This window comes from Myotis davidii, unplaced genomic scaffold (assembly GCF_000327345.1).
Source record: "Myotis davidii unplaced genomic scaffold, ASM32734v1 scaffold79, whole genome shotgun sequence".
Classification (NCBI taxonomy): Eukaryota; Metazoa; Chordata; class Mammalia; order Chiroptera; family Vespertilionidae; genus Myotis; species Myotis davidii.
This window is the reverse complement of record NW_006294339.1, coordinates 835,018-847,959: the sequence shown is the minus strand read 5'-3', so window position 1 is coordinate 847,959 and position 12,942 is coordinate 835,018. Positions and strand designations below refer to the sequence as shown.

The window sequence follows — 12,942 nt, the reverse complement described above, 5'->3', positions numbered from 1 at the left end:
GACTCCCTCCGGATTCAAAAAGACAGCCGCGTCCTCAGGTGCCAGACCCTTTCCGCGCTCGCGAGCCCCCTACCTCTGCGCTTTACTTCTGCAGCTCCTCTGGTTCTCAGTGGGCTTTTCTTTCCTTCTAGTTGTAGAATTTACAGTACGCCAGGCTTCCTGTGGTTCTGGATGATGTCTGTATTGTGTTTCTGAGGTATTAATCAATTGTTGTGAGCGGCATCAATTTCCCGGTGTTTATCTATGCCGCCATCTTAATTTCTCCAAACCTGTACCTTAATATTTTCACTTTCTGCTAGACGAACTTTTTTCTTATCGGCAAGGCTCAAATTAAGTGTGCCTTGTCTCACAGGCCTTCCCTGATTGCTTCCTTCTTTCTAATATTATGTGTTTACCTCTGTCAATTTGTATTGTACTGGCTTAATTGTATTACATGGCACTAGACAGTGAGTACCTGATGGTGAGGAATGTGGTTTTATTCTTTTTTACCCTTAATGTAGCATGGTATCTAATACATTAAAAGCTGCTAAGCAGCCTGGCCAATGTGGCTCAGTGTTTGAGCATCAACGTATAAACCAGGATGTCACGGTTGGCTTCCAGGTCAGGGCACATGCAGTTGGGGGCTCAATCCCCAGTAGGCATGCCGGGAGGAGGCAGCTAGCAATGATTCTCTCTCATCATTGATGTTTCTATCTCCTTCTCCCTATCCTTTCCTGTGGGTTTGTGGTGGCTTAAAAAACATTTTGAAGCCGAGACCGGTTTGGCTCAGTGGATAGAGCGTCAGCCTGCGGACCGGAAGGTCCCGGGTTCGATTCCGGTCAAGGGCGTGTACCTGGGTTGCGGGCACATCCCCAGTGGGAGGTGTGCGGGAGGCAGCTGATCGATGTTTCTCTCTCATCGATGTTTCTGACTATCTATCTCTCTCCCTTCCTCTCTGTAGCGAAATCAATAAAATATATTTTTAAAAAAAAGCTGCTAAGTAAATGCTTATTGAATAACACGTAAGAATGAGTATAAACAGAAGTTTGTAGTAGGCACCCATCATCAAACTGGCATAGCAGTTTTACTAAAATAGGATAATCATCTCTCTGCTGTGGATTTAGTTTTCTTAGAGCTATATTCAATTTTTAGTCCATAAAAGCAGCTTTGGTGACTGGTATAAAATATCAAATACATTGAATCAAAGGGAACCAACAGAATTTAAATGTATGACATTTTGCTTTAATGTTTAAGCTTACATGACTGCTCCGTACATTGGGGGATATGTTTCTCTTAAGTCTTATGGTATGGTAGAATGTTTATTAAATACTTAAAAACTAAAAAAATAGTAAGGTGGTCTGAGTGGGGGCTTTAACTTCTAAGATTTGGTTTTTGAAAAACTATTTTCATAGTTTAGAATTTTAAAATGTAAATGGTAATTTAAAATGTACACTCTATATAGGGGTGGGCAAAAGTAGGTTTATAGTCATTCATTTGGAAAATAATAATAAATTATAAACTTGCATATTCACAACTATAACCCTACTTTTGCCCACCACTGTATATAAAATACAATGTAGTGTCTCTCATCCTTTCTTTCCAACTACTCAGAAACTGATAAGCTTTTTTGAGGTTCCCCTCCCAGAACAACCACTTTGATTAGTTTAATTTAAAATAGTGTTGGTTTTCCTGTGTGTACTTGAAGTTTTTACAAAATTTTTGCTAAGCTGATCACTTGTATTGTGTATATCTAATAAATTGCTGACTCAAATGTATTTTGTTTTGTTTTGTTTTAGATACATCAAATTACGAAATGGCTTGCAGGCACTTTTGATTTCAGACCTAAGTAATACAGAAGGTAAAACAGGAGATGCAACAGATGATGAAGACGAAGAGGAAGAAGATGACGAAGAAGATGATGACGATGATGACGACGATGACGATGATGACGATGACGACGACGATGATGATGATGATGATGAAGATTCTGGAGCTGAAATAGAAGACGATGATGAAGAGGGTTTTGATGATGAAAATGAGTTTGATGATGTTGATGAGCATGATAACAATGATCTTGATGCTGAAGTTAATGAATTGGAAGAATTAGAAGAGAGGGCAGAAGCCAGAAAGAAAGCCACTGAAAAACAGGTGATTCATGTCTATTGTATCTTTTTCTAATTTGAAAATCCTTTGGGATAAGTTCTAAACTTATGTTTTATTTCTTAATGGCAAAAATGAAATCTGTATCATTTGATCTTCAGTAAAGGTCTATTTTGCATAAAGGTTACATTTATAAACATTTTGCTCTGATTATAAAAGTGAAAAATGTTTATTATAGAAACATGGAGAATAAAGACAGACAAAATAACCCTGGCCAGTGTGGCTCAGTCGATTCCAGTCAGGGCACATACCCAGGTTGCTGTTCGAACCATACCTAGGTTTCAGTTCAGTCCCTGGTCAGTTGGGGTATGTGGGAGGCAACTGATGGATGGTTCTTTCTCACACTGATGTTTCTCTCTCTCTCTCTCTCTCTCTCTCTCCCTCTCCCTCTAAAAAAATAAAATAAAATAAACAAAAATTAATAAAAATATTTAAAAAATAACCATAACTCTCAGAGGTAATCACTGGTAATATTTCATTAGATCTGTATTTATGCATATTATATATTTCCAAACAAATGCTGAGAGGTGAGGATCTGCATAATTTTTAGCCTTGGATAGAGGAATAAGGAAGAGTACTATCCTTGGAGAGAATGGAAAAAGAAAATGAACAGGGATATTATAGAATCCTCTCCTGGGACTATAGTTCTAAGAGTCCTCATTTGGGTAATTGAACATGGTTTCTCTCCTTTTATGAGAAAGCACCAAAAATCTGGATAACTTACAAGTAAATTGTAAGAATTGAAATAGAAGTGAGGAGTTGATCTTAGTGTGATATATAACAATCAATGAATAAATAAAGAGGATTAATAGGGAGAATTTCCATCTTTGGATATCTTTTGAAAAATGCCTCCTTTTTGCAGTTGGAAGTACCTATATTAGTGGGTCATATTTTATATGGATTAAAGTGGAATTGGTCAAATGTTTGTTAAAGCTAGTTTTTTTTTTGAATATTGATAGTACATTTAACATGTATAGTCCACATACAAATGAATTAAAGTTCAGATTACTAAGACTAAAATCTAGATGTCAGATGTATTAGATTGTAAAGTGATCAGTCCTCAAAGATGTAAATGCGTGAGATACAAGTAATAGAGAGGTTTTAAATAAATCCTTTGATAGTTACTCTACTGTATAAATTATTTTTTAAAGAAGATTGTGCCAGTTCTTTCACTAAGTTGTGAGGGGATTGAATCTTATTTGCTCCTTGCTATTCATATTATGAGTGATGGCTGTTTTGGTATGGCATGATAGGTCAAATGGTTTTAGCTTGGAAAACCAAAATATTGGGGTTGGGGGGAAATGCATATATATGCCACTTGATAGTCTGTACCAGTGATGGCGAGCCTATGACACGTGTATCAGAGGTGACATGCGAACTCATTTTTTTGGTTGATTTTTCTTTGTTAAATGGCATTTAAATATATAAAATAAATATCAAAAATATAAATCTTTATTTTACTATGGTTGCAAAGATCAAAAAATTTCTATATGTGACACGGCACCAGAGTTAAGTTAGGGTTTTTCAAAATGCTGACACGCTGAGCTCAAAAGGTTCGCCATCACTGGTCTATACTAAGGTCTTTATAAATAAATTGAGAATTAATAAGTTCACTTTAAAATAGATCTCATAATTCTACATAGAATATTAACAGAAAGGAGGAATACTGACAGAGTGGAAAGAGTACTGACAATCAGGAAATCTGAGTTCTAATTCTGACTCTGTCCGTATGTTTCTGAATGATCTTAGGCCTTTTCATTTTCTTATTTTTTACTCATTTCTAAAACAGGATTAGATTACATATTTTTTGAGGTTCATTTTAGCTCTAAGACTGATTGTGTTATAACTTCATAACTGAACATTTCCTATCTATAAATTTCTTCCTATATTTATTAGTGGCTTTTCTTGTGCTTTGGACTTTTTTATATCTTCTATCAATTGATAAGCAAAACTCAGGCTAAATTTTAAAAGTTGTCATGATAGTCAATTTTACTGTCAAGACATAGTAAAATACCTTAGATTTATACAGCAATGGTGAATCCCTTTGACAGATGAAGATATGTATGCAATATTTTTGGTATTCCTTTTTATTTTGCTTCTGTTGATCAAATTCAAAGTGTTTAATTCTTGTAGAACCAGCAATGTCAGATTCTAATGATCCTTTAAAAAATGGTTTAGATACTGCCTTTCTTTTCTGAGAACTCAGTATGGTACATTCCTTCATAAAATATTGATAGTTAATTTTCTGGGTGATATTAGAAAAGAATCGAGGAACCTAATGTAGTTTGAAGAGGAGATCAAATTGTTTTGATTCAGATATAGTGGGTACATTAGTGAAAAGAAAGATCCCATGATTGTAATAATGGAAAATGGTTTATATTCATTGAATGAGTAAGTGTCTGCAAAAGGGAGATACAGTAGTTTAGATAAGAGTAGGCTTAAGAATAGCATAGAGTTTTGCAATGGTTTTATGATTTAATTTTTAATTGAAAAATGTGAACCTTGTTTAAGGTGAATATGAGAATTAATATTGGAAGTGAGAAGAAAAAACTTTTGGGAGCATATTTACCTATTCAAGAAGTTTACTACTTTTCTGGGTCATTGTTTTTGTCGCCTTATATTTTCCTCCGAAAAGGAAATTGTTTTTGATTTTTGAGATCAAGGCTTGAGAAAGTAACAAGATTGAAATTTAAATATATTATGTACTGAATTATGGTTTGTTCAGGGCTTTCTTTAGTGAATTCTTAAGTATGAATTTCTGAAGTATGAATTTCTTGGGAAGTTAATTCTCAAGTATGAATTTCTTTTCTAGCAATCGCAGAGCCTGTTTTTGCTGTGGTCAAAGCTGACTGCTAGATTGTGGTTTAAGTCACCTTATACAAAAATGTCTTCAACCCTGCTGGTCGAGACAAGAAATCTTGATGGGGTAGTTGGAGCTGAAAGCAGGTTAGGCATTTATTAAACATCACAGAACAGATTAAACCGTGGCTTGAAAAAGGGGCCATTTCTCTATGTTTTAACTGAGTTTATGTGCCTAACTCATTAAAATATTAAACAGTATCAAGTGAGGCATTTTGGTTCTTCTGAAAACATACTTTTCATTTTCTGACACGTGGTTTGACTTTATATCAGCTACATACTATTTTTTAAAAGCTCTCTTTTTAAGAGGGTAACCATTTTCCAAACAATTTGGGTCTCCAAATGTTTAGCCCTTTAAAATTGACATTTGTAAAATTTGGGAACGTTAATAATTCAACTTCCTATCCTCAAGGATTTAAAAAGGAGTGTTTTTCTTTCCTTTTTTGTGTGTCTTTTAACTTAACAATGACATATGGTATACCCTAGTCATTTTTAAAATGTGTACCTCTTGACCATCTATTTTGTTAAAAACTCTGGTTTTCCCAAGCTATATCAGTTGATATGTAATGTATTTTATATAACTTCAATAAGTAGTGAACAACTGGTGCCTGTACAACCAGATGGACACCAGCTCTCAGGAACCTATTTAAAAGTCTCATTTCACCATACTACTTCTGTCTCCAAGTCCCTTATTTGAATCTGGATAGGAATGAAGAGGGAGAGAGAGATAGAAATATTGATAAGAGAAAATCATTGATCTGTTGCCTCCTGCACACTAGGAATGGAGCCTACAACCTCAGCATGGGTCCTGTTGGGGAATCAAACTGTGACCTCCTGGTTCATAGGTCAACACTCACCTACAAAGTCATGCAATAAACTTGTTCCTTTCTCTCTCCTTTACAAAAAAAAAAGTGAACTAAAAACCTCTTTAAAATTCAGTTCTGTAGTATTTTAATAGCTAAGGATTTTCTTTTTTAACCATTTACTTCTCGTCTTTATTAGATGTTTTCCTAACATGTTACTTTATGCCCTGTTTTAATAAAAACAAAAAATTTTACTCTGGCCAGTTGCTCAGTGGATAGAGCACTGCCCATGCACTGAAGGGCCATGGGTTCAATACCCCGTCAAGAGTACATACCTGGATTGCAGGTTCAATCCCCGGACCCAGTTGATATGTCTCTCTCACATTGATGTTTCTCTCTCTCTCCCTTTTTTTATCCTTCCCTCTCTCTCTTTTTCTTCTGCTCCCCCCACCCTTTCACACTCTAAAAATCAGTGGAAAAAATATCCTTGAGTGAAGATTAACAAAGAAATAAAAATAAAAACAAAAAAAAGTTCTGAGTAACATTGAGAAGTTACTGACCACAAAGCCCCTTAATTGCTTAGAGATCTTCGAGGTAATCTAAGGTATATTATTGTGTAGATTTCTCAAATCTAGTAAATCAGGAAACAAACTTCACTCAGAATTCTGAAATGCTGACACAAAGTATTATTTTGGTTGGCTGGCCAGTCCCTCTTTGTTTTTTTCCTGTTTCTGCTTTTCCCCTTAGGTCTGCACCTGTTCAGCATTTGGCAGGGTGGCAAGAGGAGGAGCAGCAGGGTGAAACTGACACAGTTCTGGTGAGTTTCACTTTGCTGCTCCTCCTGATTATCAGGGAAAGAATTTTGTTACTTTCTATTGGAATACATCCATCTCCAAGTGGATCCTTAAGATGAGATCACAAAATTATTCCTTTAGTATTGACTCACTATTTGTATGTGCTCTGCTTACTCCAGTCTGCAGCGGCTCTTTGTGTTGGAGTTGGGAGTTTTGCTGATCCGGATGACCTGCCTGGGCTGGCACATTTTTTGGAGCACAGTAAGATCTTTGTAAAATATTAGTCCTGGTGTTTTCCCCCTTTAAATTTGTATGAATTGATTTCAAAGATAACTAACTGGCTTGATAGAAGTATATGTTTAACAAGAGAAAAGTCTAAGAAAAAAATCTTTATGAATATCACAGGTGAAGACAATTTTAATCTCTAGTGTATTTGTTTTGAGGATTAGAATGAAACAACTTAGAAAACTATTTGAAAATGTAGGTTTTAGCTCAGCTGGTGTGGGTGAGAAGTTGAGTGTCAACCAGGAGGTCACGGTTTAATTCTTGGTCAGGGGACATGCCCGTGTTTTGGGTTTGAGCCCCAGTATGGGGGGAGGGGGGATGGCGGGAGGTAGTCAATCAATGATTCTCTTTCATCATTGATGTTTTCTATTTTAGTTTGTTTGTTTTTTAAATATATTTCATTGATTTTTTACAGAGAGGAAGGGAGAGGGATAGAGAGTTAGAAATATCAACGAGAGAGAAACATTGATCAGCTGCCTCCTGCACATTCCCTACTGGGTATGTGCCCACAACCAAGGTACATGCCCTTGACTGGAATTGAACCTAGGACCCTTGAATCTGCAGGCCGATGCTCTATCCACCGAGCCAAACCAGTCAGGGCATCATCGGTGTTTTTATCTCTCTCTTCCTCTCTCTGAAATCAATAAAAACATTTTTAAAAAATTTATTATTATTTGGGTCTGGTAAGGCCAAAGATCATCAGATAGTTGCCAGTCTCTAGGAATTTAGGCTAGAACCATGGGAGGGGCAGTCTCTTCCTGGGTTAGGCAGGCCCCAAGATGTCATAGCATCAGAAATACAGAAAATAAATTTTAAAAAGAAAAAGAAAAATTAATATTGAAAATAAAAAGGCATGATTACTATAAAACAAAATAGAAAATAGTTTAATCTCATTGAAATCTATATAAATGCTTTACAATTATACTTAAATTTATATTTTTCCTGAATTACTCATTTCTTTTTTTATATCCTGGTTTTCTAAGCTATTTGAAGGTAAACTTCTCACCTTATGAATTTTTATTGTAAGAATCTGCATAAATGCTTATGTTTAAATTTTAACATTATCACAAATCATATTTCTTTAAAAATAAATTGTTTAGTTTTTGAGTGTAAAAGTAATATATGAGTATTATAGAAAATTATAAAAACAAGTATAATGGAGAAACTATTATCCAGACATAACTATTGTTAATGTGTTGATATTTCTTCCAATATTTTTTCTTTATATGAGAAATTTCCTTGATAATACAAACATTATCTATATCTTTGTTTTTGTGTGACTTTGTGTTCTTTTCACTTAGTGGTATTCATGGGTAGTTTGAAATATCCAGATGAGAATGGGTTTGATGCTTTCCTGAAGAAACATGGGGGTAGTGATAATGCTTCAACTGATTGTGAACGGACAGTCTTTCAGTTTGATGTCCAGAGGAAATACTTCAAGGAAGCCCTGGATAGGTAACTAACTCAAAATGTATTTTTATTTTAATTATATAATGACACCTTACAAATTGAAATATTGGGCATTGTTCCATGGTAATTCTTTTTAAGCAGTACTCTAATTCTGTAGCATTGTAACAATACTTCATTTGGAGAAAAGAACATCTTTTCTCCCTTATTCTATAATACTTAGTCTTTTTATGAAAGATTAAACTGAAGCCCTTAAATACCCTTGGAGTTTTTTAAAACTCAAATACACACACACACGTACACACACACACACACACACACTCACACACTCACACACACTCACACACTCTAGAGGCCGGGTGCACGAAATTCGTGCACTTGTAGGGGTCCCTCAGTCCGGGAGCCTTCAGGGGATGTCCGACTGCCAGCTTAGGCCTGCTCCCTGTGCTGAGCGGGCCTAAGCCAGCAATCAGACAACCTTAGCGCTGCTGCAGAGGTAGGAGAGGCTCCTGCCACTGCTGCTGTACTCACCAGCCATGAGCCCGGCTCAGGGCTTCTGGCTGAGTGGTGCTCCCCCTGTGGGAGCGCACTGACCACCAGGGGGGCAGCTCCTGTGTTGAGCGTCTGTACCCTGGTGGTCAGTGCGTATCATAGCAATCAGTCATTCTGCTATTCGGTTGATTTGCATATTAGCTTTTTATTATATAGGATATATTTTATTGATTTTAGAGAGGAAGGGAGGGAGAGAGAGAGAGAGAGAAACATCAATGATGAGAGAGAATCATTGATTGGCTGCCTCTACACATCCCACACTGGGGATTGAGCCCTCACCTGGGCATGTGCCCTGACCGGCAATCAAACTGTGACCTCCTGGTTTGTAGGTGGACATTCAACCACTGAGCCACGCCGGCTAGGCAATATTAGTTTTTCTAATTTATTAGAAAATATGGAAAACAGAAACACAAAAGAGATAAGATTGCTCCTATTTTTATAATCTAGAGATAACCATGATTAATGTTTAGTATATAAGCATCTATATTTTTTACTCTGTTGGATCATATTGTTATGTCCTTTTATGTTTTTAAACAAGATAAATCATGTTTACAAATCATATAATTTATAAAACATAATTTTAAATGATTGTGTATCATTTACATTATGTAGAAATACCATAATCTACTTAACCAGTTATATATTATCAGACAGTTGAGTTGTTTCCAGTTTTCCAGTATTGTAATGAATATCCTAATCTTTGTGCACATGCTTGATTGTTTTTTTTAACTAAGTTAAGAAGTGAAATTTTGGAGTATATTTCCATGTATATTTAAGGCTTTTTCTTGTAAAATCTTCAATGTTCACTGCAAAATTGCTTTTGAGAAAGTTTATATCAGTGCATTAGTAGAGTTTTGATATCACAAGGTTGCAGACGTAAGTCTACACTAGACTAAGAGTCATTTTATAAAAAATTCTAGATAAATGTAAGATTGAAATATAAAAAAAGAAATCTTGAATTTGACCAGTATATTGTAAGTCTCTTAAAGGTAGAAATATTGGTCTATTTTTTGTTGAGATCTCTCCAGCATCAAAAATTTGGTATATACCAAGATATTTGTTGAATTCATTATGTATCTATTTGTAGAAAAACATAAAATCAAAACACAAATGACCAGAAAAACTCAAAACGTGACAAAGGTCCAGTTTTCTTAAAGGAATTGTCTTGTGACATAAGAGATTAACATGACCTTGAGAAATCTTTTGGGTAAATTTCAATAAGTTGAAAGTAAATGCCATTATTCTCAGTGGAATAAATATTTATGTGTTTCTGAACCCCCAAATTAACAACTTTTTTTTGTTAAAACAATGTCAAAATCCCATTAAAATTGACACAATTAAAAAAATTGACACAATTACTTTGATATTTATAATAAGATAGAACATGGTGGTTTTTCTTCACTAATCTATAATTTGGCAGTCTACCTGTGTTTTTATAATATTTTATAGCTGTTTTTATTCATATACTTAAGGATATGTGCACAGCACATACATTGGGTAATCTGTTTATGTAATTAAACATTTACCTTCAAAAAAACCCCAAAAGAATAGAGACCAAAAAAAACCAAGGAAGGCAGTGCAAATGATGCTCAAGATTATATAATCTAATAAAAGACAAATATGCAAATTGACCATACCTTTGCTATGCCTTAAGCCACACCCACCAGCTAATCAGAGCGACTATATGCAAATTAACCCAACCAAGATGGCACCGGCAGCCATGGAGCTGGAGCGAGCAGGAGGCTTGGTTGCTCCAGTGATGGAGAAAGCCAAACTTCCTGGCTGCCTCTGAGCTCCACTGAAGGCAACAAAGTTTCAATTATAGAAGGTAAATAAATCCCAGAATAAAAGAAAAAAGAAAAAAAGAGGCTGGGAGCTTCCATCACTGGGGGACTTGGCCAGCCTGAATACGGCCCTCAGCCCCTCACCCCAGACTGGCCAGGCACCCCAGTGGGGACCCCCCCCACCCTGAAGAGGGTGTGGCCAGCCTGAAAACAGCTATCAATCCCTCACGCAGGCTGGCCAGGCACCCAAGGGCTGACCTTCCCCCCCGCCCCCCCCGCCGGAAGGGGCTATACCAGCCTGCAAACAGCCATCAGTCCCTCACCCAGGCTGGCACTGATGGGGGAAGGGTCCCTGCTGGGGGGCTTGTCCCGCCTGCTTTTTTTTGAGCTGCCCCCTGGTGGTCAGTGCACTCCCACAGGGGGAGCTCTGCTCAGCCACAAGCCAGGCTGATGGCTGCCAGCACAGCAGTGGTGGTGGGAGCCTCTCCCGCCTCAGCAGCACTAAGGATGTCCTACTGCAGCTTAAGCCTTCTCCCCCTGGCAAGTGGACATCCCCCGAGGGCTGCTGGGCTGCCAGAGGGATGTCTGATTGCCATCTTAGGCCCAATCCTCCGGGGAGCAGGCCTAAGCCAGCAGGTGGTCATCCCCTGAGGGAGAGAGAGAAACATTGAGATTTATTTTTAAATAGACAAGCTAATTCTAAAACTTGTAAGTGTGGTGATTGCCAGGGGGAGGGAAATGAGGGGAAGTGGAAGAGACCTATAGGGCATAATAAATTAAAAAAGAAAATAAAGTGGGAAAAAAAAGTAATACAGGGAGCTAAGTATAGCCAAGATACTTTTGAATTGGAAAAATAACAAGGTATCAGGAATTGACCTACTAGATAATAAGATTTATTTTGTAATTAGGACATTGTGTAAGCAAAGAGATGATGGAATAGAGTAGAGTTCCTGGGAAATAGACCAATGTATATGTGGACACTTGATTATTAATAGGGACAGTATGGAGCAGTAGGAAAGGGCTTTTTAAAGAAATGATGCCAAAACAGTTGGCAGAAACAAAATTGACTCCCTACCTCACAACATATACAAAAAAATCAAGTTTAGGCGGATTATAGACCAAAAAAGTGAAGAGTACAGCTAAAAGTTTTAGAGATAAGTCTGAATTTAGTTTAAGTAAGAATTATCACATAAAATACAAGAAGCATATAACATGAAGGCAAATGATTGTGCATTATGTTGATTAAAAGGTACCATAAAGAGTATGAAAAACAACAACTAGAAAGTGGAAGAATATGTTTACAATACATTACATTTAGAATAACTGTCCTTGATTTTTAATTATTAGGTTATATATATAATTATATGTAACATACTTACCATATGTAAATGGATAATTATATATATTATAATTATTTCTAGAGTCAATAAGAAAAAGTACCACCTCATAGAAAAAAAGCATTAAATAGGCATTTTACTAAAGAAGATATTAAAATCATTAATAAATATATGAAATGGCATTCACCCTCATTAGGTATCAGGAAAATATAAATGAAAACCATCATGAGATTTAACTATCTACTTATATAAAAACCATGGTGGTGTTCATAACATATGGACTAACAGCAACCAAGCCGAAGGAAGTCAGCCCTACAGGAGTTGTCTTGGCAACGGCTGTGCCCTCCCCCAAGCTGTTTCCCAGAGCTGTTTCCTGTAAGGGCGGAGTTTGAGGAAGGAACCAGCACTGGGAGCATGGAGGCAGATCTTTCTAAAGCAGTGATGGCGAACCTATGAGCTCAAAAGGTTTGACATCACTGTAATCTAAAGTATGCCGCGCCAGCACAGGGGTGAACCTGAGTGGGTGGCTGAAAGGCTTAGAAAAGTCAGACAAGAGAATGGAAGCCCGGTCTCCCTGCTTCTTTGAGAGACAGCGACCACACCCACAGCCATGCCTTTATTTTATAGCAGATGCTAGGAGGCAAAGTAAGGGCGTGACCAAGATGTTTACAAACATTCTGCTGGGTTTCAATCCTACTCAACTTACATGCACCTGAACTCTATCAAGGCCACATCACTCAGGCACATGGGCCACGTGTTCTGACCATAGGTTCAGGCTCACAGCTACAGCTGTTGGCTATAATTGTGCTGGGAGGGCCCTGCCTTCCAAGCTGGGACTTGCACGTGGCAATGAGAGGGCTGTGCCCTCTCATCAGTCCAAGGCTTGAACCTGTCTAAAACACTGTACCGACTCCCCACAATAAAGTTTTAATTCTGTTTCTTTGTTACTAATGTTGTGGCCCCACCCCATAACAAAGAAACA

The 12,942-nt window shown here is 37.1% G+C and overlaps 1 protein-coding gene across 1 annotated transcript in view; it reads left to right on the top strand.

Annotated features, from left to right (window-relative positions):
- NRDC (nardilysin convertase) overlaps window positions 1–12,942 on the top strand; it is a 78,573-nt gene that overhangs the window by 15,816 nt on the left and 49,815 nt on the right. Inside the window, exons 2-6 of the mRNA XM_015566939.1 lie at window positions 1,776–2,127; window positions 4,952–5,085; window positions 6,549–6,618; window positions 6,775–6,856; window positions 8,182–8,335. Of these exons, the coding sequence (XP_015422425.1) occupies window positions 1,776–2,127; window positions 4,952–5,085; window positions 6,549–6,618; window positions 6,775–6,856; window positions 8,182–8,335 (792 nt within the window). The remainder of the gene's footprint in view (window positions 1–1,775; window positions 2,128–4,951; window positions 5,086–6,548; window positions 6,619–6,774; window positions 6,857–8,181; window positions 8,336–12,942) is intronic.